Below are 16,774 nucleotides of genomic sequence, written 5' to 3'. Positions count from 1 at the left end.
CTTCCCAAGGATTTATCTTGCTCTGCAGAATAAAAACAAGTTTCCCAGAATTTGTGGTTCTGGGATTCAAATTCCAAAGAAGCCATTTGGAAAATCAGCATCACCAGTGAGTTATTCGCATAGAGTTGTTTCTTCGGTGCTTTGGGTTGAACTTGCTATGAATCTTCACTTTCATGGCTGGGTACCATTCCAGGCACTGGACAGGTAGGTTTGAGCTTGGACCGTATAAATACTGAACCTGTGGGCCAGATACTGACTGGTGACCACCAGTAGTGTTCATGTCTAAGCCAAGAGACTTCTGAACAAAACCCCTAGAGGTATTGTTTTGCAGTGCTAGGGATTGAACCCAGGGCCTTGCACATATGATAAGCAAGTGCTCTACCACTGAAGTAGTTCCCAGGCTCCTTAGAGGGTTAAATGCAGTGCACTGCGTCCTCTAGACAACAAATCAAGGATAATAATAACATTTGAGGCCAAAGTTCAGTAATTCTTGGCACCTCCTCATCCCGCATAGTCTAGTCAAACAAAGACCTTGAGAAACTAAAAGGAGAAAGTATAAGGTTGGTTCATTTGCCACCAACATCTATTATGAGCTAGGTGTTTTTAATGTACCTTATTACATAAGCCCATTTTAAATTATAAAGGAAAGCTCAGAGAGGGGATGTAGCACAGCTAGTGACAAAACTATGATTCTCTAGTTCTCCCTTGTAAAACATGATTTGTGATGCTTATAGGAAGACATGACATTTGAATTTACAAAGAATGAACCCAGATCAAAGTCAAGCAGGATTTCTCTACTATCTGCTTTTCTTTAATAAAAAGTTCTAAATTGCTGCAGGACAATACCATTAACCCAAGAACACCCATTTGGCCAAGCCCATGTCATCCCAGTACTGGATGCTAAAGAATAAAGAGAGTGGCTCATTTAGTTTCTTCAGTGGAAAACAATAAGCATTAATACCCACAAAAATACACACAGTAGGAAATTTCCCAAACAGGAAGCAGCCAAAAGCAATCCAAAGGTCCACCTGAGGTGACCCTTTCTGGATGCTTAGCTCTACACAGGCCTTTTTCACACATAACCTTTCACCGTGTGGTGGAAAAAAGAACAAGCGCCACAGACAGAAAACAGTCACCAGCATGGTTGACTAAAATCACTTTAAATGCCAATGGCGTAAGTAGACTGTCAGAGTGGGTTCTGAAAAGCAAGACCCAGCTTTATCCTGTTTACAAAACCCATTTAAGTACAAGGACAAAAGGGCAGCCAGGGCAGGGGCACATGCCTGTAATCCCAGCTGCTCTCTCCAGAGGCTGAAACAGGAGGATGGAAGTTCAAGGTCAGCCCAACAATTTAGCAAGCCCTTAAGCAACACTGTCTGAAAATGAAAAGGGCTAGAGATGTGGTTCAGTGGTTAAACATCCACCCCCAGTTCCACCCCCAGTACCAAAAAAAAAAAAAAGTCCTTAGTGTTTATGCACCTACAGCAAAGCAAAGCCTCAAAGGAAAAGGGGGGAAAAAGACAGATCCATCATTAATTGGTCATTTCAGTCACCCAATATTAGAAACCAGTAGATCCAGCAGGCAGAAAATCAGTAAGGATATATTTGAACTGGATAATGCCGTCAACCAACTGGGTCTCATTGATGTTTATAAAACAGCTTATAGAACAGCAGAATACACCTTCAATTTATACAGAACATTCATCAAGACCATTCTACCCCATGCACCTTAACAAATGTAAAGGAATAGAAATCACACAAAGGATGACCTCAGATTACAATGGAATTAAACCACAATAACAAAGATAACTGGAAAGTTCCAGAACACTTGGAAATTAAACAACATGCTTTCAAAGGGGGATTCTCAAGAGATTAAATATTTTAAACTAAAATAAAACTTAACAAAATTATGGAATGCAGCAAAAGCAGAGCGTAGAGGAAAATGTATAATATTGGATGCACATACTCAAAAAAATGAACAGTTTAAGCTTCCTTTGAGAAACTACAAAAAGGACAAATTCAAAGTAAGAAGCAGAAAAGAAATAAAATTAAGAGCAGAAATAAATGAAATTGAAAAAAGGAAACCAACAGAGAAAACCAAAAGCTGATTCTTCAAAATGATCCATAAAATTGATCTTCTAGCCAGGGTAAGGAAAAGGAGAGGAGAGGAAGGAGACACATTACTAGTATCAGAAATGAGTTAGGCCGTCACTACGGATCCCAGGGACATTGAAAGGGTAATAAAGGAAGAGTATGAGAAACTATCCCCATAAGCTTGATATACTAGATGAACTGGACAAATTCTTTGATAGATACAATTTACCAAAACTAACATGAAGAAATAGATGATCTGAACAGGCCCATGTCAGTGTTAAGTAAGATGAAGCAATAATTAATAAACTGAAACAGTACCAGACCAGACCACTGGGTTCTTCCAAACCCTTGATAAAGAAGAAATACACCAATTTTACAATCTCTTCCAGTAAACAGAAGCAGAGGACTCTTCCTAAGTAATTAGGAGATTGGCATTATCTGGTACCAAAACTAGCAAAGGCACCACAAGAAAGGAAAACTACAGATGAATGTCTCTGATGAACATGCATACCTAAATCTTGAATAAAATGTCAGCAGATACAATCCAATGATATAAAAGAGGTATATATCATAAACAAGTGAGATTCCAGGCAGTAAAGCTGGCTAAACATTCAAGTCAATTAATGTGGGCTGGGGCTGTAGCTCTCTGATAAAGCACTGGCGTAGCATGCACAAATCCCTGGGTTCTCTCCCCAATACTGTGGCAAAGGGGAAAAACAAACAAAACAAAATCCAACGGCCACTCATGATTAAAAATAAAAAACAGGGCTGGGGATATGACTCAATTGGTAGAGTGCTTCCCTTGCATACCCAAAGGCCTGAGTTCGATCCCCAGCACCACAAACAAATAAAAAATAAAAAACAAACCTCTCACTACAGCTAACATACTTGATATTGGGAAACTAGAAGCTCTTCACTCAAGATTAGGAACAAGGTTATCAGGTAAGGATATCCTCTCTTTCCACTCCTACTCAACATCAAACTACAATAAAAAAAGAAAAAAACAGAGGAGGGGAGAGTATATAGATTGGAAAGGAAGAAATAGCAAGATGACAGAATCAATCATCTTTATAGAAAATGCCAAAGAAAACCCCCCTAGAATTAACAGCAAATTTGCAGGACATAAGGTTAACATACAAAAGTCAATTGCTTTCCTAATATGCCAGCAATTAACAATTAGAAATTAAAATTCCTAAACTCAAAAACACATTAGCACCCCCAAAATTTAGCTATAAACCCAGTGAAATACGTACAAGATCCATATAAAAAAAATAGCAAATATCTAAATAAACAGGGTGACTTTTCATGTTCATGAATAGGAAAACTCCTTACTGTTAAAAGATTCTTTCCAACTTGAACTATAGAATGGATGTGTTCTCCATCCAAATCCTGGCAAGTTAATTTTGTGGCTATCAGCAAACAGATCTTAAAATTTATGGAAAGACAGGCCAGGCACGGTGCACACGCCAGTAATCCCAGCAACTCTGGAGGCTGAGGCAGCCTCAGCAAGGCAAGGTGCTAAGAAACTCAGTGAGACCCTATCTCTAAATAAAATACAAAAAAGGGCTGGGGATGTGGCCCAGAGGTTGAGTGCCCCTGAGTTCAATCCCCAGTACCCCCCACCAAAAAAAAATAAAAAATTAGGGAAAGGAAAAAAATCTATAGAGTTGCCAACCCAATATTGAAGGAGAAGAATGAAGTCAGAGGACTGATACTATCCAACCTCAAAACTTACCTAAAATCTATAACAATCAGAGCTCTGTTAGCCAGGCATGGTGGTGCACACCTGTAATCCCAGTGGCTGGGGGCAGGGCGCAGGGGGATGAGACAGGAGAATCACAAGTTCAAAGCCAGCCTCAGCAACAGCGAGGTGCTAAGCCACTCAGTGAGACCCTGTCTCTAAATAAAATACAAAATAGGGCTGGGGATGTGGCTCAGTGGTAGAGTGCCCTGAGTTCAATTGCCAGTACCCCCACTACCGCCAAAAAAAAACAAGTCCTATTTCTAAAGAATAGATCAATGAGGGCTGGGGTTGTGGCTCAGTGGTAGAGTGCTTGCCTAACATGTGAGGCACTGGGTTTGATTCTCAGCACCATGTATAAATAAAGGCCCACCAACTACTAATAAAATATTAAAAAAAAGAATAGATCAATGGAACAGAACAGAAAGCTCAGAAATGAACCTACACAGGAATAACCAACTGATCTTTGGCAAAGGAGCAAAAGCAATTCAATGGACAAAGATAAGTCTTCAACAACGTCAGAACAACAGGACGTTGACATGTAGAAAAACATATCTAGGCACAACTTACACCTTTCACAAACTTAACTCAAAATTCATGGACCTAAATATAAAACACAAAACTGTAAAACTATTAGAAGAAAACAAGACCCAGGTACAGTGGTGCATGCCTGGAATCACCCAGCTGCTTTGGAGGCTGAGGCAGGAGATGGCAAGTTCTAGAGAACTTGAGACAGATTCTAGAGACCAGTCTCAGCAATGGGTTTGGCAATAATCTCTCAGATATAATACCAATAACACAATCCATGAAAGAAAAGTTGATGTCAGACTTCATTAAAACAAATTTTTACTTTGTAAAAGACATTGATAAGAGCAAAAAGGCAAGCCACAAACTGGGAAAAATATTTGTAAGTCACATGTCTGAAAAGAATTTATATCCAAAATATATAAAAAAACTTTTTTTTTTTTGAACCAGGGATTGAACACAGGGGCACTTGACCACTGAGCCACATCCTCAGACCTTTTTGTATTTTATTTAGAGACAGGGTCTCACCAAGTTGCTTTGCACCTTGATAAGCTGCTGAGGCTAGCTTTGACTCATGATCCCAGATCCTCCTGCCTCAGCCTCCTGAGCCACTGGGATTACAAGCATGCACCACCATGCCTGGCAGAACTCTAAAAGTCAACAAGAAACTGACCGACCTACTTTAAAAATGGGCAAAAATATGAATGAACACTAAAGAAGAGACAACTGACGGCAAATAAGCATATGAAGAAAGCTCGACATTATGTGTGTCGTTAGTTAACTGCAAATTAAAATAATAATGAGATGACACCATACATGGATTTAGATTTTGGCTAAAATCCAAAACACTGACCACCCCAAATGCTGGCGAAGATGTGGAAAAACAGGATGAGAACACAAAATGGTACAGCTGCTTTGGAAGACAGTCTGGCAGTTTCTTATTAAGTTAAACACTCCTCTTAGCATTACACAGCATCTCCTCCACCTGAGTGAACTGAAAACCTATGTTTTCATAATGCATTCAAACACACAATAAATAAAACAGCAGCTTTATTCACAACTGTCGAAAGTTGGAAGCAACCAAGAGGTCCTTAGATGAACAGATGAATGAATGAATCACCCGCAGCGCCAATGCTAGCCCCACCTTTCTCCCGGGGCCACCAGCGTGGTCCCATCCATCCATGACCCAGGTGTGTCTCTCACCTCCTTACCTGAGTCCCAGCAGCTCTCGGATGGGTCGTGCTCAGCATGTCGAGTGACGTGGCTCTCTTCACCTGCAAGGGAGAGGCCAGAGAAACAAGTGAACCCCGGGTCTGGCTCTGCTGTGGGAAGCACCTCTCCAGCACCGTTTTTTATTGGCGTCACGGGAAATGGGAGCCGTGGAATATTCTTGAGCAGAAGGAGGGGTGCTGAAGATTCTGCCAATATCAGGGCTGTTCCCCAACCTGCTCCAACACTACTCAGCTGCCGGCCACCACCTCAGGGTGGAAAGCCAGTTTCTCACTTCACACCAGGTCGGCACCTGGAACTTTGAGAATACGCTGCTCTGAAAAGAGACCAGACGAGGGCACCAGAGAGATGGTCAGTCCCCACCACCACCACCGAGGCCCACACAGTCCCCCTTGCCCACAGCCAAAGCAAAGTCCCTCGCCTGTTGTTCCGTTACCAGCTGTGTCTGTGATGGGACCCCAGGAAAACCGAAGAGGGGCTCTGAGAAACCCCTTGGGAGGGATCGAGAAAACAGGCTCACAGGAGGGTGGACAGGTCCTCTTGCGGGGGTTGCTCTGCACAGTTCCAGCTGGCGGGCACGGGTCTGTTTCAGGTGGGCTGAGCCTGCGGGGGAGTTGTAGCTCCCGTAACCTCTGCTCATCCAGTCCCCTCATTCTAAAGTGCAAACCTGGCCATGTCTCTCTCTTGCTTTAGAACCTGTCGGGCCAGGCTGGGTGGCGCACGCCTGTTATCCCAGCAGCAGCTTGGGAGGCTGAGGCAGGAGGATCTCGAGTTCAAAGCCAGCCTCAGCAATGGTGAGGCACTTACCCCCCCCCTCAAAAAAAAAAACCACAACTGACTGTAGGACTGGGAATGTAGCTTGGTGGCACAGCACCTGCCCAGCATATGCAAGGTCCAGGGTTCAGTCCCCAGCATCACAAACAACACTGGCTGTGCCTCCCGGGTCGCCTCAGCAGGAAGCGTGGCAGCCCTGCTTTGGAGCAACTCTGGCTGAGGGCAGGTGACCGCAGGATTCAGTCTATGCCGCTGTGGGCCCACAGAGACTGTAGAAAGATGGGCAGTGACCAGAGCCCAGGGGAGAGAGGGAGGGATGACCAGAGAACATGGGAGCCGGAGAGCAGTGAAACGGTCTTTGGTGGTACATCATGACACACACGTCACAGCCCCAGATGTCACTGTCAACATGAGTTACCAAGACAACAAACACACCACTGTAACTAACCAAGATGAGGCGGCAGGGCACAGAATTCGGACAGGCGGGCACTCGGCCTTCCCATTCAATTTTTCTTCAAAAAAGTCAAGTCTATTGTTTTATTTTAAACGGTGCAAGGAGTCCATCTAACGACTCCTCAGTTTTCACAAAGTCCCCTGCCCTGCCTGTCCTCTCGGTGATCCCACTATATTCTGCAACCTGCGTACTAAATTAGGGCCGGTGAGCCAAGGCAGGTGGGCTGAATCCAGCCTGCTACCTGTTTTCATATGGCCCTTGAGCTAAGAATAGTTTTAACATTTTTAAATGAGTGAAAAAAAAATCAAGAAAATGTTTCATATGTAAAGATGACATCAAGTTCCCAGTTCAGTGTGTGCCACAGCCCCGGCCATGCTCATTTGTTAGGGACGATCTATGGCAGCAGAGTGGAGTCCCCACAACAGGGATTGAAAGCCTAAAATCTTTGCCAACCCCTGTATCAAACAATAAAGGTAGGCACAGATTACACACAATAATGAGGGCAAAGGAAAGGAAAGAGAATTACTTTAAAACATTAGCTAACCTGGTACAATGGGGCATGCCTGTCATCCCAGTGATTTGGGAGGCTGAGGCAGGAAGACCACAAGTTAGAGGCTGGCCTCAGCAACTTAGACCCCAAAATAAAAATAAAAAGGGTTGGGGCTATAGCTCTGTGGTAGACACCCCTAGATTCCATCCCCAGTGACCCCAAAAGTAAAATAAACATAACACACCAAAACACGAGTGCAGCAGAGGCTATGGTCCTATTTTTTTAATACTTTTTTTGGTTGTAGGTGGACACAATCCCTTTATTTTATATATTTGTTTTTATGTTGTGCTGATTGAACTCAGGGCCTCCTGTGTATGAGGCAAGCGCTCTACACCGAGCCACACCCCCAGCCCCCCAGGAGTGAATTTTAATGACATGCAGGTAAATAGCTCAGTGACCTGCGGAATCATCACTGTGTTCTTGGGGAAGGGGCTTCTCAAGCTGAAAGAGGTCCTTGGAAGATGTGCAGATGGAAGCTGTTCAAGAGGGCGGGAAGCAGGCAAGGGGTCAGGCCTTGGGCAGGAGCGTCTAACCTACTGGAGAGGGAGGCTCCAATTCCCTCAGCTTTAGTAAAAGGGTCACCGTCTCCCCCAAGCACACCAAGGCAGACTCCCTAAAGTAGAGGTTGGAAGAAGAATTATCAAAAGGTCTGCTACACACCTGCGAAAGTTGGGGGTCACATTCTAAGAATGACCCCAAGATGAACCAACATGGTCTTCACAAGCTGCAGTCTCTCATTTTAAATGCTAAAATCCAAATAAATTAACTCAGGCTTGGTGCAGGGACACCAGCTACACAAAATCAAATCCCAGGATGGTACACACAATATGTCTTATGTCATCACCACGATGCAAGGTTAAGTCAAAGAAAAGCCACCCCAAACCCGGCCCAGTGGTACATAACCTCTAAACCCTGGAGGCTGAGGGAGGAGGACAGATGGTAGGTTGAGGCCAGCCGCAGCAACTTAGCAAGACGGTGTCTCAAAATAAAATCAAAAGGGCTGGAGATGTGGCTCAGTGGTAGAATGTTTGTCTGGCCCACGTGAGGACTTGCATTTGATCCCCAGCATTGAGGAGGGAGGAAGGGAGGGAGGGAGGGAGGGAGGAAGGATGGACAGAGGACAACTTTTAAAATGAGGGCTGGGGTGTACTCAGTGGCTTTGTCTAGCACGTGAAAGGCTCTAGATTCAATGCCCAGCACTGGGGGCGGGGGGGGGGAGTGGAGGGGAGAAAGGAGCGGGAAGGGGAGGGGAAGAAAGAAGAGCCACCCTGGCACTTGCACCTCTTGGTAGAGCCCTTCCAGGAGGGGGTGGCCTCCGGTGGGGGTCAAACAACATGGACAGTCGGGACAGCACATTTCTAGTGCCCAAACCGGTTAAGCCTTCCCGACACCGGGCGGCCCCGCCGCGCGGCGTTTCTGTGCCCAGTTCTGCGGAGGGGAGGGGCCGGCCACCACGGCTACGCGAAGCAACGTGGGCGAGTTTCACCAATATTGTTTAAAACACTCGGTGCCGCAAGAAAGCAAACACGCATTCGAAAGTGGGCGGGGAAAAAAAAGAAAAGAAAAAAAGTGGGTGGCCAAGGCAAACCCCGACTCCTGCCAGAAGCACGCTTCCCGAGCCCGACTCGCAAGCGCACGTGGGCGGGCGGCCCCGGCTCTCCACCGGGCGGCGCTGCCCTCCGCCCTGATTGGAGGACTCGGGCGTAGGGCCTACGCGATTGGCTGATTTCAGGATCAGGGTGGGCCAAAGGGAAGGGCTACAATTTAAACGACTACAATTGGATCCAATTAAGGCTGAATACAGTTTTTTGAAACTTCAGACTCTATTTCTCACAATATGAAGCAGCCAAACAAATGAGCCCACACTCCATCCCCACACACAGAAATCTTCAAAACAGGCCAAACTAAACGGTTGCTGTTTTTTACACACTGCAGCTTTAGGCTCAGAAGAGAGCACACTTGGGTGCAGGGAAGAGGGGCGGGGGTGGGTGGGGCTTCCTGGGCAGCTTTCTAGTCCTCGCCTGGTCGAGACCCTACCTGGCATTTGTTTGATGAGTTTAAGGAGCTGGACGTTCAAGTTTATGCAGTTTCCCGGAGGTGTGGAATTCACAGTAAAACAGCCTTCCAAAAAGCAAGTGGAGATTTAATCTGATTCCAAAGAATCAAAATTCCTTTTTTGTATAAAATATTTATCCTTAATTCACACTTCCCAGGCAACGTTGGTGTTTTTTTAGAGAGTGATTATAGAACCCTGGGATATTCCTAAAGAAATGCAAATTGGAACAAGCCTGCAGCCTTGCCTAACACCTGGTCTCTATTAGGAACCCAGTGCAGCTGGCCTGACTGTGAATTTGAGCTGCTAGACTGCTGGTGCGGCTGGAAGTCACCTCAGGATCCAGAGGGAGATCTGCAGGAGCCCTAGTACTCCACTCCTGGCTCTTTATCCTGAGGTGACAACTCAAAGAAAAGTGCTGCAGTACAAAGGCGCATAGGGCTCTTCACAACAGCAACTGGTGGAGCCCCCAAAGGGCCGCTTCTCAATCCCCTCTGGGCACCCTTTTGCAGCCACCAGAGTTGATGGATTCCGGCACCATTCCAGAATATATTCCTGACCTCATGCTTCAGTGACTACAATGTGAACCAAAGAAGAAGAAGAAGAAGAAGAATCCACAACTGTACATTAGCTACCATTAAAATCAACTGTAATTCTTTCGATGCTCTTTCATTCATCATTTTTCCCCCTCAAGTATCTCTTGGCAAGAAGAGTTAGCCAAGTAGTTCGAAAAACCTCTTGGGCATTATTGGTGATTCCTCCAAACCAGAGATTTGGGCCCGACCCAACAGCGGCCGGGCAGCATGGGCTGCTCCTCCAGGCAGGAGCGTGTTTGCCTAATGATCAGAGGTGCTGATGTCCCTCTGAAGGAAACCTTCAAGGACCCCCAGCCCTCTGAGAACACTCTCTCCTCTTCTGCTTGGCTAGCTTTCCTTGCTGTAATACGATCAGGGACCTGAAGTTCCTGGAAAGTATCTGAAAGAGACCAAGTAAATGATCTAATCCCGCCTGTGCCTCAGCAGGTCCAGGAGCAGGGGAGGAAGTTCTGTAAGTGGAGTTGCTCCGTCCTGGAAGTTCCCCCGGTAAGGACATTTTACAGATGAGGATAAGAAATTCTAGGAGTGGTGTGACAGTGTCTACCTTCTTGTCCTGTGACCTTGAACAAGTTACTTAAACTCGCTGGGCCCCTGTAAAGTGGGGATAATTATTCATCCCCCAACCCTGTGTGGAGAAGGCTTTGGAGTCAGGCAGACTTGGCTGGAAGTCCTGACACTTTCCCATACTCTTGTTACTTGGGGTGGGGTCACTTCACCCCTGAGCCTGGAAGCAGGGAATAAGCTCTGTGCCTGCTTCACTTACAGGAGATAAAGTCAATCTCCTGCAGGGCTGACCTGGAGTTCCTGAGGGACAGCTCTGCCTGCTCCTGCCATTCCATGCCAGTCCTCAAAGCCATTCCATGCCAGTCCTCCCCCTGGGCTACCTTCTCTTCCATCTCCCTCCTCCGGGTGTTTCCCACTGGGGAGAAGGCACCCTGTGAGGAACCCCACAGCAGCCTGCCATGTCCTGGGTCTCCCCCTCTAAAACGACTAGGAAAAAGGCACCCATGCAGATGCCCTCTGCATCTCCCCGCAGGGGTGAAGGGATGAGGGAGCTCCCTGAGCCTCCTGTCCCCTTTCAGCAATGAAACAGTCACCACGAAATTTAAAGTCTGCGTGTTCTGTCTGATAAAGAAGCAAACCTCGACTGGCCTTGGCTGATGCCCAAGCTAGACTCCAGGCCAGGCAGCCCTGGGTGTGGAGGGTAGGGGCAACTAATCCAACTAATCACACACAGAAGGTGGGCTTAGACACAGACAGTCCTAGGTTAGGACCGAGCTACCGCTTACCTGCTGGGATTTTGTATCTGGGTCTCAGTTTTCCCATCTGTAGCGCAGGGGGGAGGGTAGCACTGCCCTCGCTGGTCGTTAGGGGAATCGCATGGGATCCTGTTAAACTGCACGTAGCAGGGACTCTGGCCAGAAAAAACAGACTGGAGCCCTGTCCCAGGCCCTGAAGAGCTGGGTCCCATTGGGTTCAGACACAAAGTTTTGCGTCTTCCTCCTCCTCTCCTCCCAACTCCCCAAGGGGAATCCTTCAGTCGTAGGCACCCGGCGGTTCGCAAGGGGGGCTCATACAGGAGGCCAAAGGCCTGTGGCCTGGGTTCCGGGTGGGCGCCGGGGTCACTTCGTGGGGAGCCTGTGGGGACGGCGGCTGGCCCAGCGATAGCGGTGCCGAGGGACAAGGGCGCAGCCCAGATGCTAGGGGGCGCCCCCGCACCTCCATCCCCGGGCCGGCCCAGCCCCTCCCGCCCACGGAAGGGTGCAGAGCCCTATAATCCGCAGGAGGCAGAGGGCAGCCCGCTGGAGCCTCCCCACCTTGAATCCCTCGCGGAGGGGGTGGGGGAGCCTCTTCTTTTCCTCCCGAGTGACACAGAGCTCATCGCTTCATCGGCAATGTGATCTGTCACCAAATGGAGGTGCCACATCCAAGTGGTATCAATGTGGACTCCTAAGCTGTCTCCCAGGAGCCACCCGCCACCTCGGCCTCCCTTGGAGCCAGTTAAAAGACACGAGACTCAGTCTGACCAACTGGGGGATGAACATTCTAGACGTGTGCACTGCCAGCCCATTCTCAGGGATGGTCTGCGTGCTGGGGAGGGAACAACGCGGCATCTTTAACCATAAAGACAAGGGGGGTGCCACGCCCCAGGGATGGTGGAGAAACCACAATAAAGCAGGGGAGGGGGCTCCCTGTCCACCCCGCACAGCTGTAAATGAAAGAGAAATACCTTTCATGCTGCCTCTTCTGCAGATCACTGTTTTTAAACTCTGTGGTGGCAACATCAACCAGGCCCATCGTTCTGAACCTGAAATAAAGCAATCACATGATTAACTATTATTTAACCAGCGCTTAGCACCGCAGGTGTATTAATCAGGTTTGGGTGGGTTGTGCTGCTGTAACAAATTACTCCCATTTCCTGGTCTGCAGCAAACCCAGACTTCTAGGTGTTAAGGGCTGTCACTGTGGGTTGATTGTAGTCCTGAGCCTTCCTAAGGCAGGCCTCCCTGCACAGAAGTGCATAGGAAAGAGGAAACTTGTAGATATTCTCAAAAATATGTAATTTTCTCTCCTCTCTTTGTATTTTATTTTTCATTTTTTGGTACTGGGGACTGAACCTGGGACACTTTACCATTGAGTCACACCCCCAGCCCTATTTATTTATTTATTGGTGCCACCTTACCATTGAGTCACACCCCCAGCCCTATTTTTTTATTGGTGCCACTTAACCACTGCTATATCTTGTGTGTGTGGGGGGAGGGTGCTGGGGATTGAACCCAGGGCCTTGTGCATGCCAGGAAATAACTCTACCAACTGAGCTATATCCCCAGCCCCCGTCTTATTTTGAAACAGAGTTTTGCTTAGTTGCTTAGGGCCTTGCTAAATCGCTGAGGCTAGCTTTGAATTCACAATCCTCCTGCCTCAGAGTCCCGGGTAACTGGTAGCACTTGTGCGCCCAGATCAAAAATATACAATTTCTCTGTTGAGGTTTTTCTTCCTGTGACCTGTCATCCATGAGCACCCATAGATGAGAGGGAGGCAAATCTTCACAGTGACCCTCCAGTCTCAACCCCTCAAGGGACACATATGTTATAGCTGAGACCATAAGTGGCAAGGCATGTGCCCGTGGTCACTTTTCCAGCCAGTAGTCCTACTCCAAGCCCTTGTGAGATCACTCAGTTCCCAAGGTCCAACCTGCCCTCCTGCCAAGGCTGGTGGAGACCTGTCATCCCTCCCAGGCTCTGAGAGAATCAACATTGCCAGCCCTTATGCCTTTGGACTTCCTAACCCTGTCCCCTCCCTCTGTTCCCCAGTTGATTGAACCAGGGGGAAAAGCCTGATCCAAGATGGGCGGATTGGAATGTTCATAAATAAGAAACAGGAGGCAGAAATGAGCTAGAACATAGGAGCGGGGTCAACAGCAGTAGAACAATATCAGCAGCTAAGTTTTACTGGGTCCTTCCAGGCAAGGCTTTTGATGACCCTCCAAGGTAGGCGACCGGCACGCTGTCTAATGAAGACACAGATTCTGGGGTGAATCGGCTGCCCTGGGGCTATCTGGCCATGACTCCCCATGTCTGCTGCTGCCAACTGTCATGGTGGACATGTCTGTTCCTGCCAACCCCTAAAGCCTCTGGATGAGGCCTGACTGGCCCCTCCCTGGTCCCCAACAGCTAGCTCAGAGAAGATGGCTAAAAGGCTGTAATTATCAGCCTCCATTTCACATTTTATAGGTGAGGGAACCACAGCACCGCTGTGCTCCGTGTTCACTGTGCTCCAGGCTGAGGGGCTGGATCCTCACTGTAGCATTTTTGTGACATTGTTATTACCATTGTCTCTGTTTTGCAGAGCAGGGAACAGGCCTGAAGAGGTGACCTGACTTGCCCACAGTCACAGAGCTGCTTAGAGCCTGGTTCTGACTCTGGCTCTGCCATTGGTCAGCTGCAGGCCTGGAACTCACAGAAGCTGGGCTCCACAAGAGTGGCCCAGGAGGGAGCTCACCTCACAGGCGTTGAGTCAGGGTATATACAGGGGCTGGTAGTTGGGCACAGCTCTGTAAGATGGTAACATGCCAGCTGCTGTCCCTCTAAGGACTTGCAGGGACCTAGCCTTGCCTTGTTCCCCAAGAGGGTCTCATTCCCTTGACTGTCCCAGCTTCACCCAGGCTCTGCTTCCTTCTCTTTTCTGGGCTCAGAGAGTAATGGAGAGGGGGAGCTCGCCCTCCCTATGGCTTTGCCAGCAGCACAGAGACACCTGGGAAGAAGCCCAGAGCTGCCCAGCACAGAAGTCCCACAGCATGGGAAGCGATGGATTTGGGGTTCATAACCTGAGCGCTGACTGGGACTTGGGATTGTAGATCCTGATGCCCAGCTCTGCCATGCATAAGCTGGGTCACTCTGGACCAGTCACTGACCCCATCTGGGTGTTGGAGCACTGGGATGGGGATCCTGTGTTCTATTTGCCAAACATTCCTCATCACATCCAGACACCAGTCCTGCTTGCAGAGGACACGTTACAGAGGCAGGAGCAGAGGGAAGTGCATGACACTTCCAAGGTCACTCTGGGAATTACTGAGCAGTCCCGGCAAAGCTGGGACCCAGGCCATGTGCTCCCCTCTGTGCCAGAGAGGCCGAGGTCTCTCTGGGCAAGAGCCGTAAGGGGACATTGTGCCTAGGACACACCGGCATCAAAGGGGGCTGCAGGAGGAAATCAGAGGCTGTCCAGATGAGGCCAGCACATTGTTCTTAGAAAAGATAAATTTTGAGGCCCTGCTGAATTTCTGTGGCTCAGGGTGAGGCTGTGCATGCAGGAGGTGACAGCTGTTGGGCTTTCTCCCGAGGGTGGATTCTGAAGAGGACGTGGAGCCTTGAGTCACTCTGTCAGGTTCCTTGATCCCACAGAGAAGCTTGGAAGAGGAAATGTTCATCACCCTAGTCTCCAGGGGACGTCTCATCCAGGGTCCTCCTGAGAGTCCAGGTCACACAGAGGCCAGGGAAGATTTGAGAGTGAACCAGGCCTCCTGGGGACATGGTCCCAGTACTGAGGCTGCTACATGTCCACAGGGTTAAGCCAGGCAGGCCCTGGGAGGCCCCTCCACAGTGGGAGAGACTTAGTTTGGCTGGGTCTGTGGGCAAGTCTGTCTGCCACAGTTTCTTATCCAAAAACTGGGCATAACATTGACCTCCCAGAGTTCTCAACAGAATTAAACAAGGTCATATCTGGGGAAAGGAACCCCTTCCCTGCCCTGCCACCCTGAACAACCCCACGCCCTGGCCTCTGTGTCTGAAACCCCATGGTTATAGGAAGGAGGGGCTGTTGGCTGGTGCCCGTCTGCGCCAGGCACAGAGCATGTGTACTCTTATTCAGCCTTCAAAACAATACCAAGAGGGAAATCGTTCCTTGTCCTTTTACAGAAGAAGAAATTGAGCCTCTGCAGAATTCTTTCCTTCTGCTCCTGGGTCAGGGCCCTAGGGGTGGAGAGTAGGAAAGGGCCCCAGGGTAAGAGAGACAGGCCTTGCCCACATTCCTCTAACAAGGGGGAGAGGGCCAGCGGTGAGCAGACACCATGCTGGGCACAGGGCTTCAGAGATAAGCAGGACCAACCCCATCATGGCCATTTGGGACACAGACAACAAATGGATTCAGTTGAAAACGATGGTTTCAGTTCATCTGTGCTGTGCACAGGGAAGTTTCTGGTATATGAGGACATTTCATGAAGGGTGAAGGAAGGGCTGGCCTGGCCTGGGGGCTTGGAGAAGGCCCATAGCTCTGAAGGAGGAGGAGGTGGCGGCAAGGAAAATAGATGCTCCTGACAGCCAGAAACCTGCCAGGCCTGGAGGCCAGAGCACAGAGGGTCTGAGGACAGACAGAAAGAAGCTCAGCCACCCAGGAGGGAGCAGTGTGAGAGGTCCAAGGGCCAGTTTGTGAGACAAGAAGCAATTTTAAACTGTATCTGGACAACACAGGGAGCCACTGAGGGTTTTAAGTAGGTAATTACAGGGTCAGATTCAGGGTAGAAAGATGCTGGGTGCCTGTCTGCAGAAGGTTAGAAGGGATTAGGAGGTGGCAAGACTATGCCTTCTCCAGGCAGAGGAGGTTGATGGCCTGGACCAGATGGGTGGCCTGGACTAGGAGCATGGCCATGGGGAAGGGATAAGAGGTTGATTCCAGATGAAAAAGGCAGTCTCCCAGACTTGACGGACTGCTGGATGAAGGGGTGGGGGAGAAGCAGCCTGATTCTAATGGGAATAAGTGATAATAATATGTCAGCACACACTCTACTGTCATGTACATGGAAAAACAGCAATAATAATTGAAAACTAAACAAAACAGCAGCAGCCTAAGGTGACCTAGTGTACCAGTGTACTCTGGTGACAGTGGGACTTTATGAAGGGGAGACAGGGAAGGAGTGGGACAGGGGATGGTCACCATGGGGCCAGAGAGGTGTCTAGCTGCTGAGAGTGAAGCTGGGCTTGTGGCCCAGGTGGAAGATTGCCACCACCAGGGAGAGAGGAAACCAGCCAAGGTGCGAGCCCCAGGAGCGGGTGGAGGAGTAAGTGGTACAGCCATCACCAGAGGAGAGGTCAGCAAGGGCGGGAGACAGTCCAGGCTCCCCCCCCACCCCCCAGAACTGGCGTCCCTAGGAAGAGCAGTGAGCCCTGACAGGGCCGCGTGTGCGGAGGCAGGAGTGGGGGCGTGGTGGAGGCAGCGTGTGGGAAGTGGGTCGCTGGGGGTGGTCCAGAGCAAAGGAAAGCGA

General features: G+C 48.7%; 1 protein-coding gene across 6 annotated transcripts in view; it reads right to left on the bottom strand.

Moving 5' to 3' along the window:
• Ptpru (protein tyrosine phosphatase receptor type U) overlaps positions 1-16,774 on the bottom strand; it is a 170,174-nt gene that overhangs the window by 150,023 nt on the left and 3,377 nt on the right. For 4 of the 6 annotated variants that reach the window (XM_078025724.1, XM_078025726.1, XM_078025725.1 and 1 more), the window contains exons 2-4: positions 12,248-12,325; positions 11,307-11,431; positions 5,572-5,634 (exon numbers count right to left, since the gene is read on the bottom strand). In XM_078025724.1, the coding sequence (XP_077881850.1) occupies positions 5,572-5,634; positions 11,307-11,431; positions 12,248-12,325 (266 nt within the window). The remainder of the gene's footprint in view (positions 1-5,571; positions 5,635-11,306; positions 11,432-12,247; positions 12,326-16,774) is intronic. The other 2 variants (XM_040288250.2, XM_040288248.2) reach the window with 1 other exon arrangement.

Source organism: Ictidomys tridecemlineatus, chromosome 11, assembly GCF_052094955.1.
Source record: "Ictidomys tridecemlineatus isolate mIctTri1 chromosome 11, mIctTri1.hap1, whole genome shotgun sequence".
Classification (NCBI taxonomy): Eukaryota; Metazoa; Chordata; class Mammalia; order Rodentia; family Sciuridae; genus Ictidomys; species Ictidomys tridecemlineatus.
Note: the sequence above shows the minus strand (reverse complement) of the source record. Positions and strands in the feature narration are given on the sequence as shown.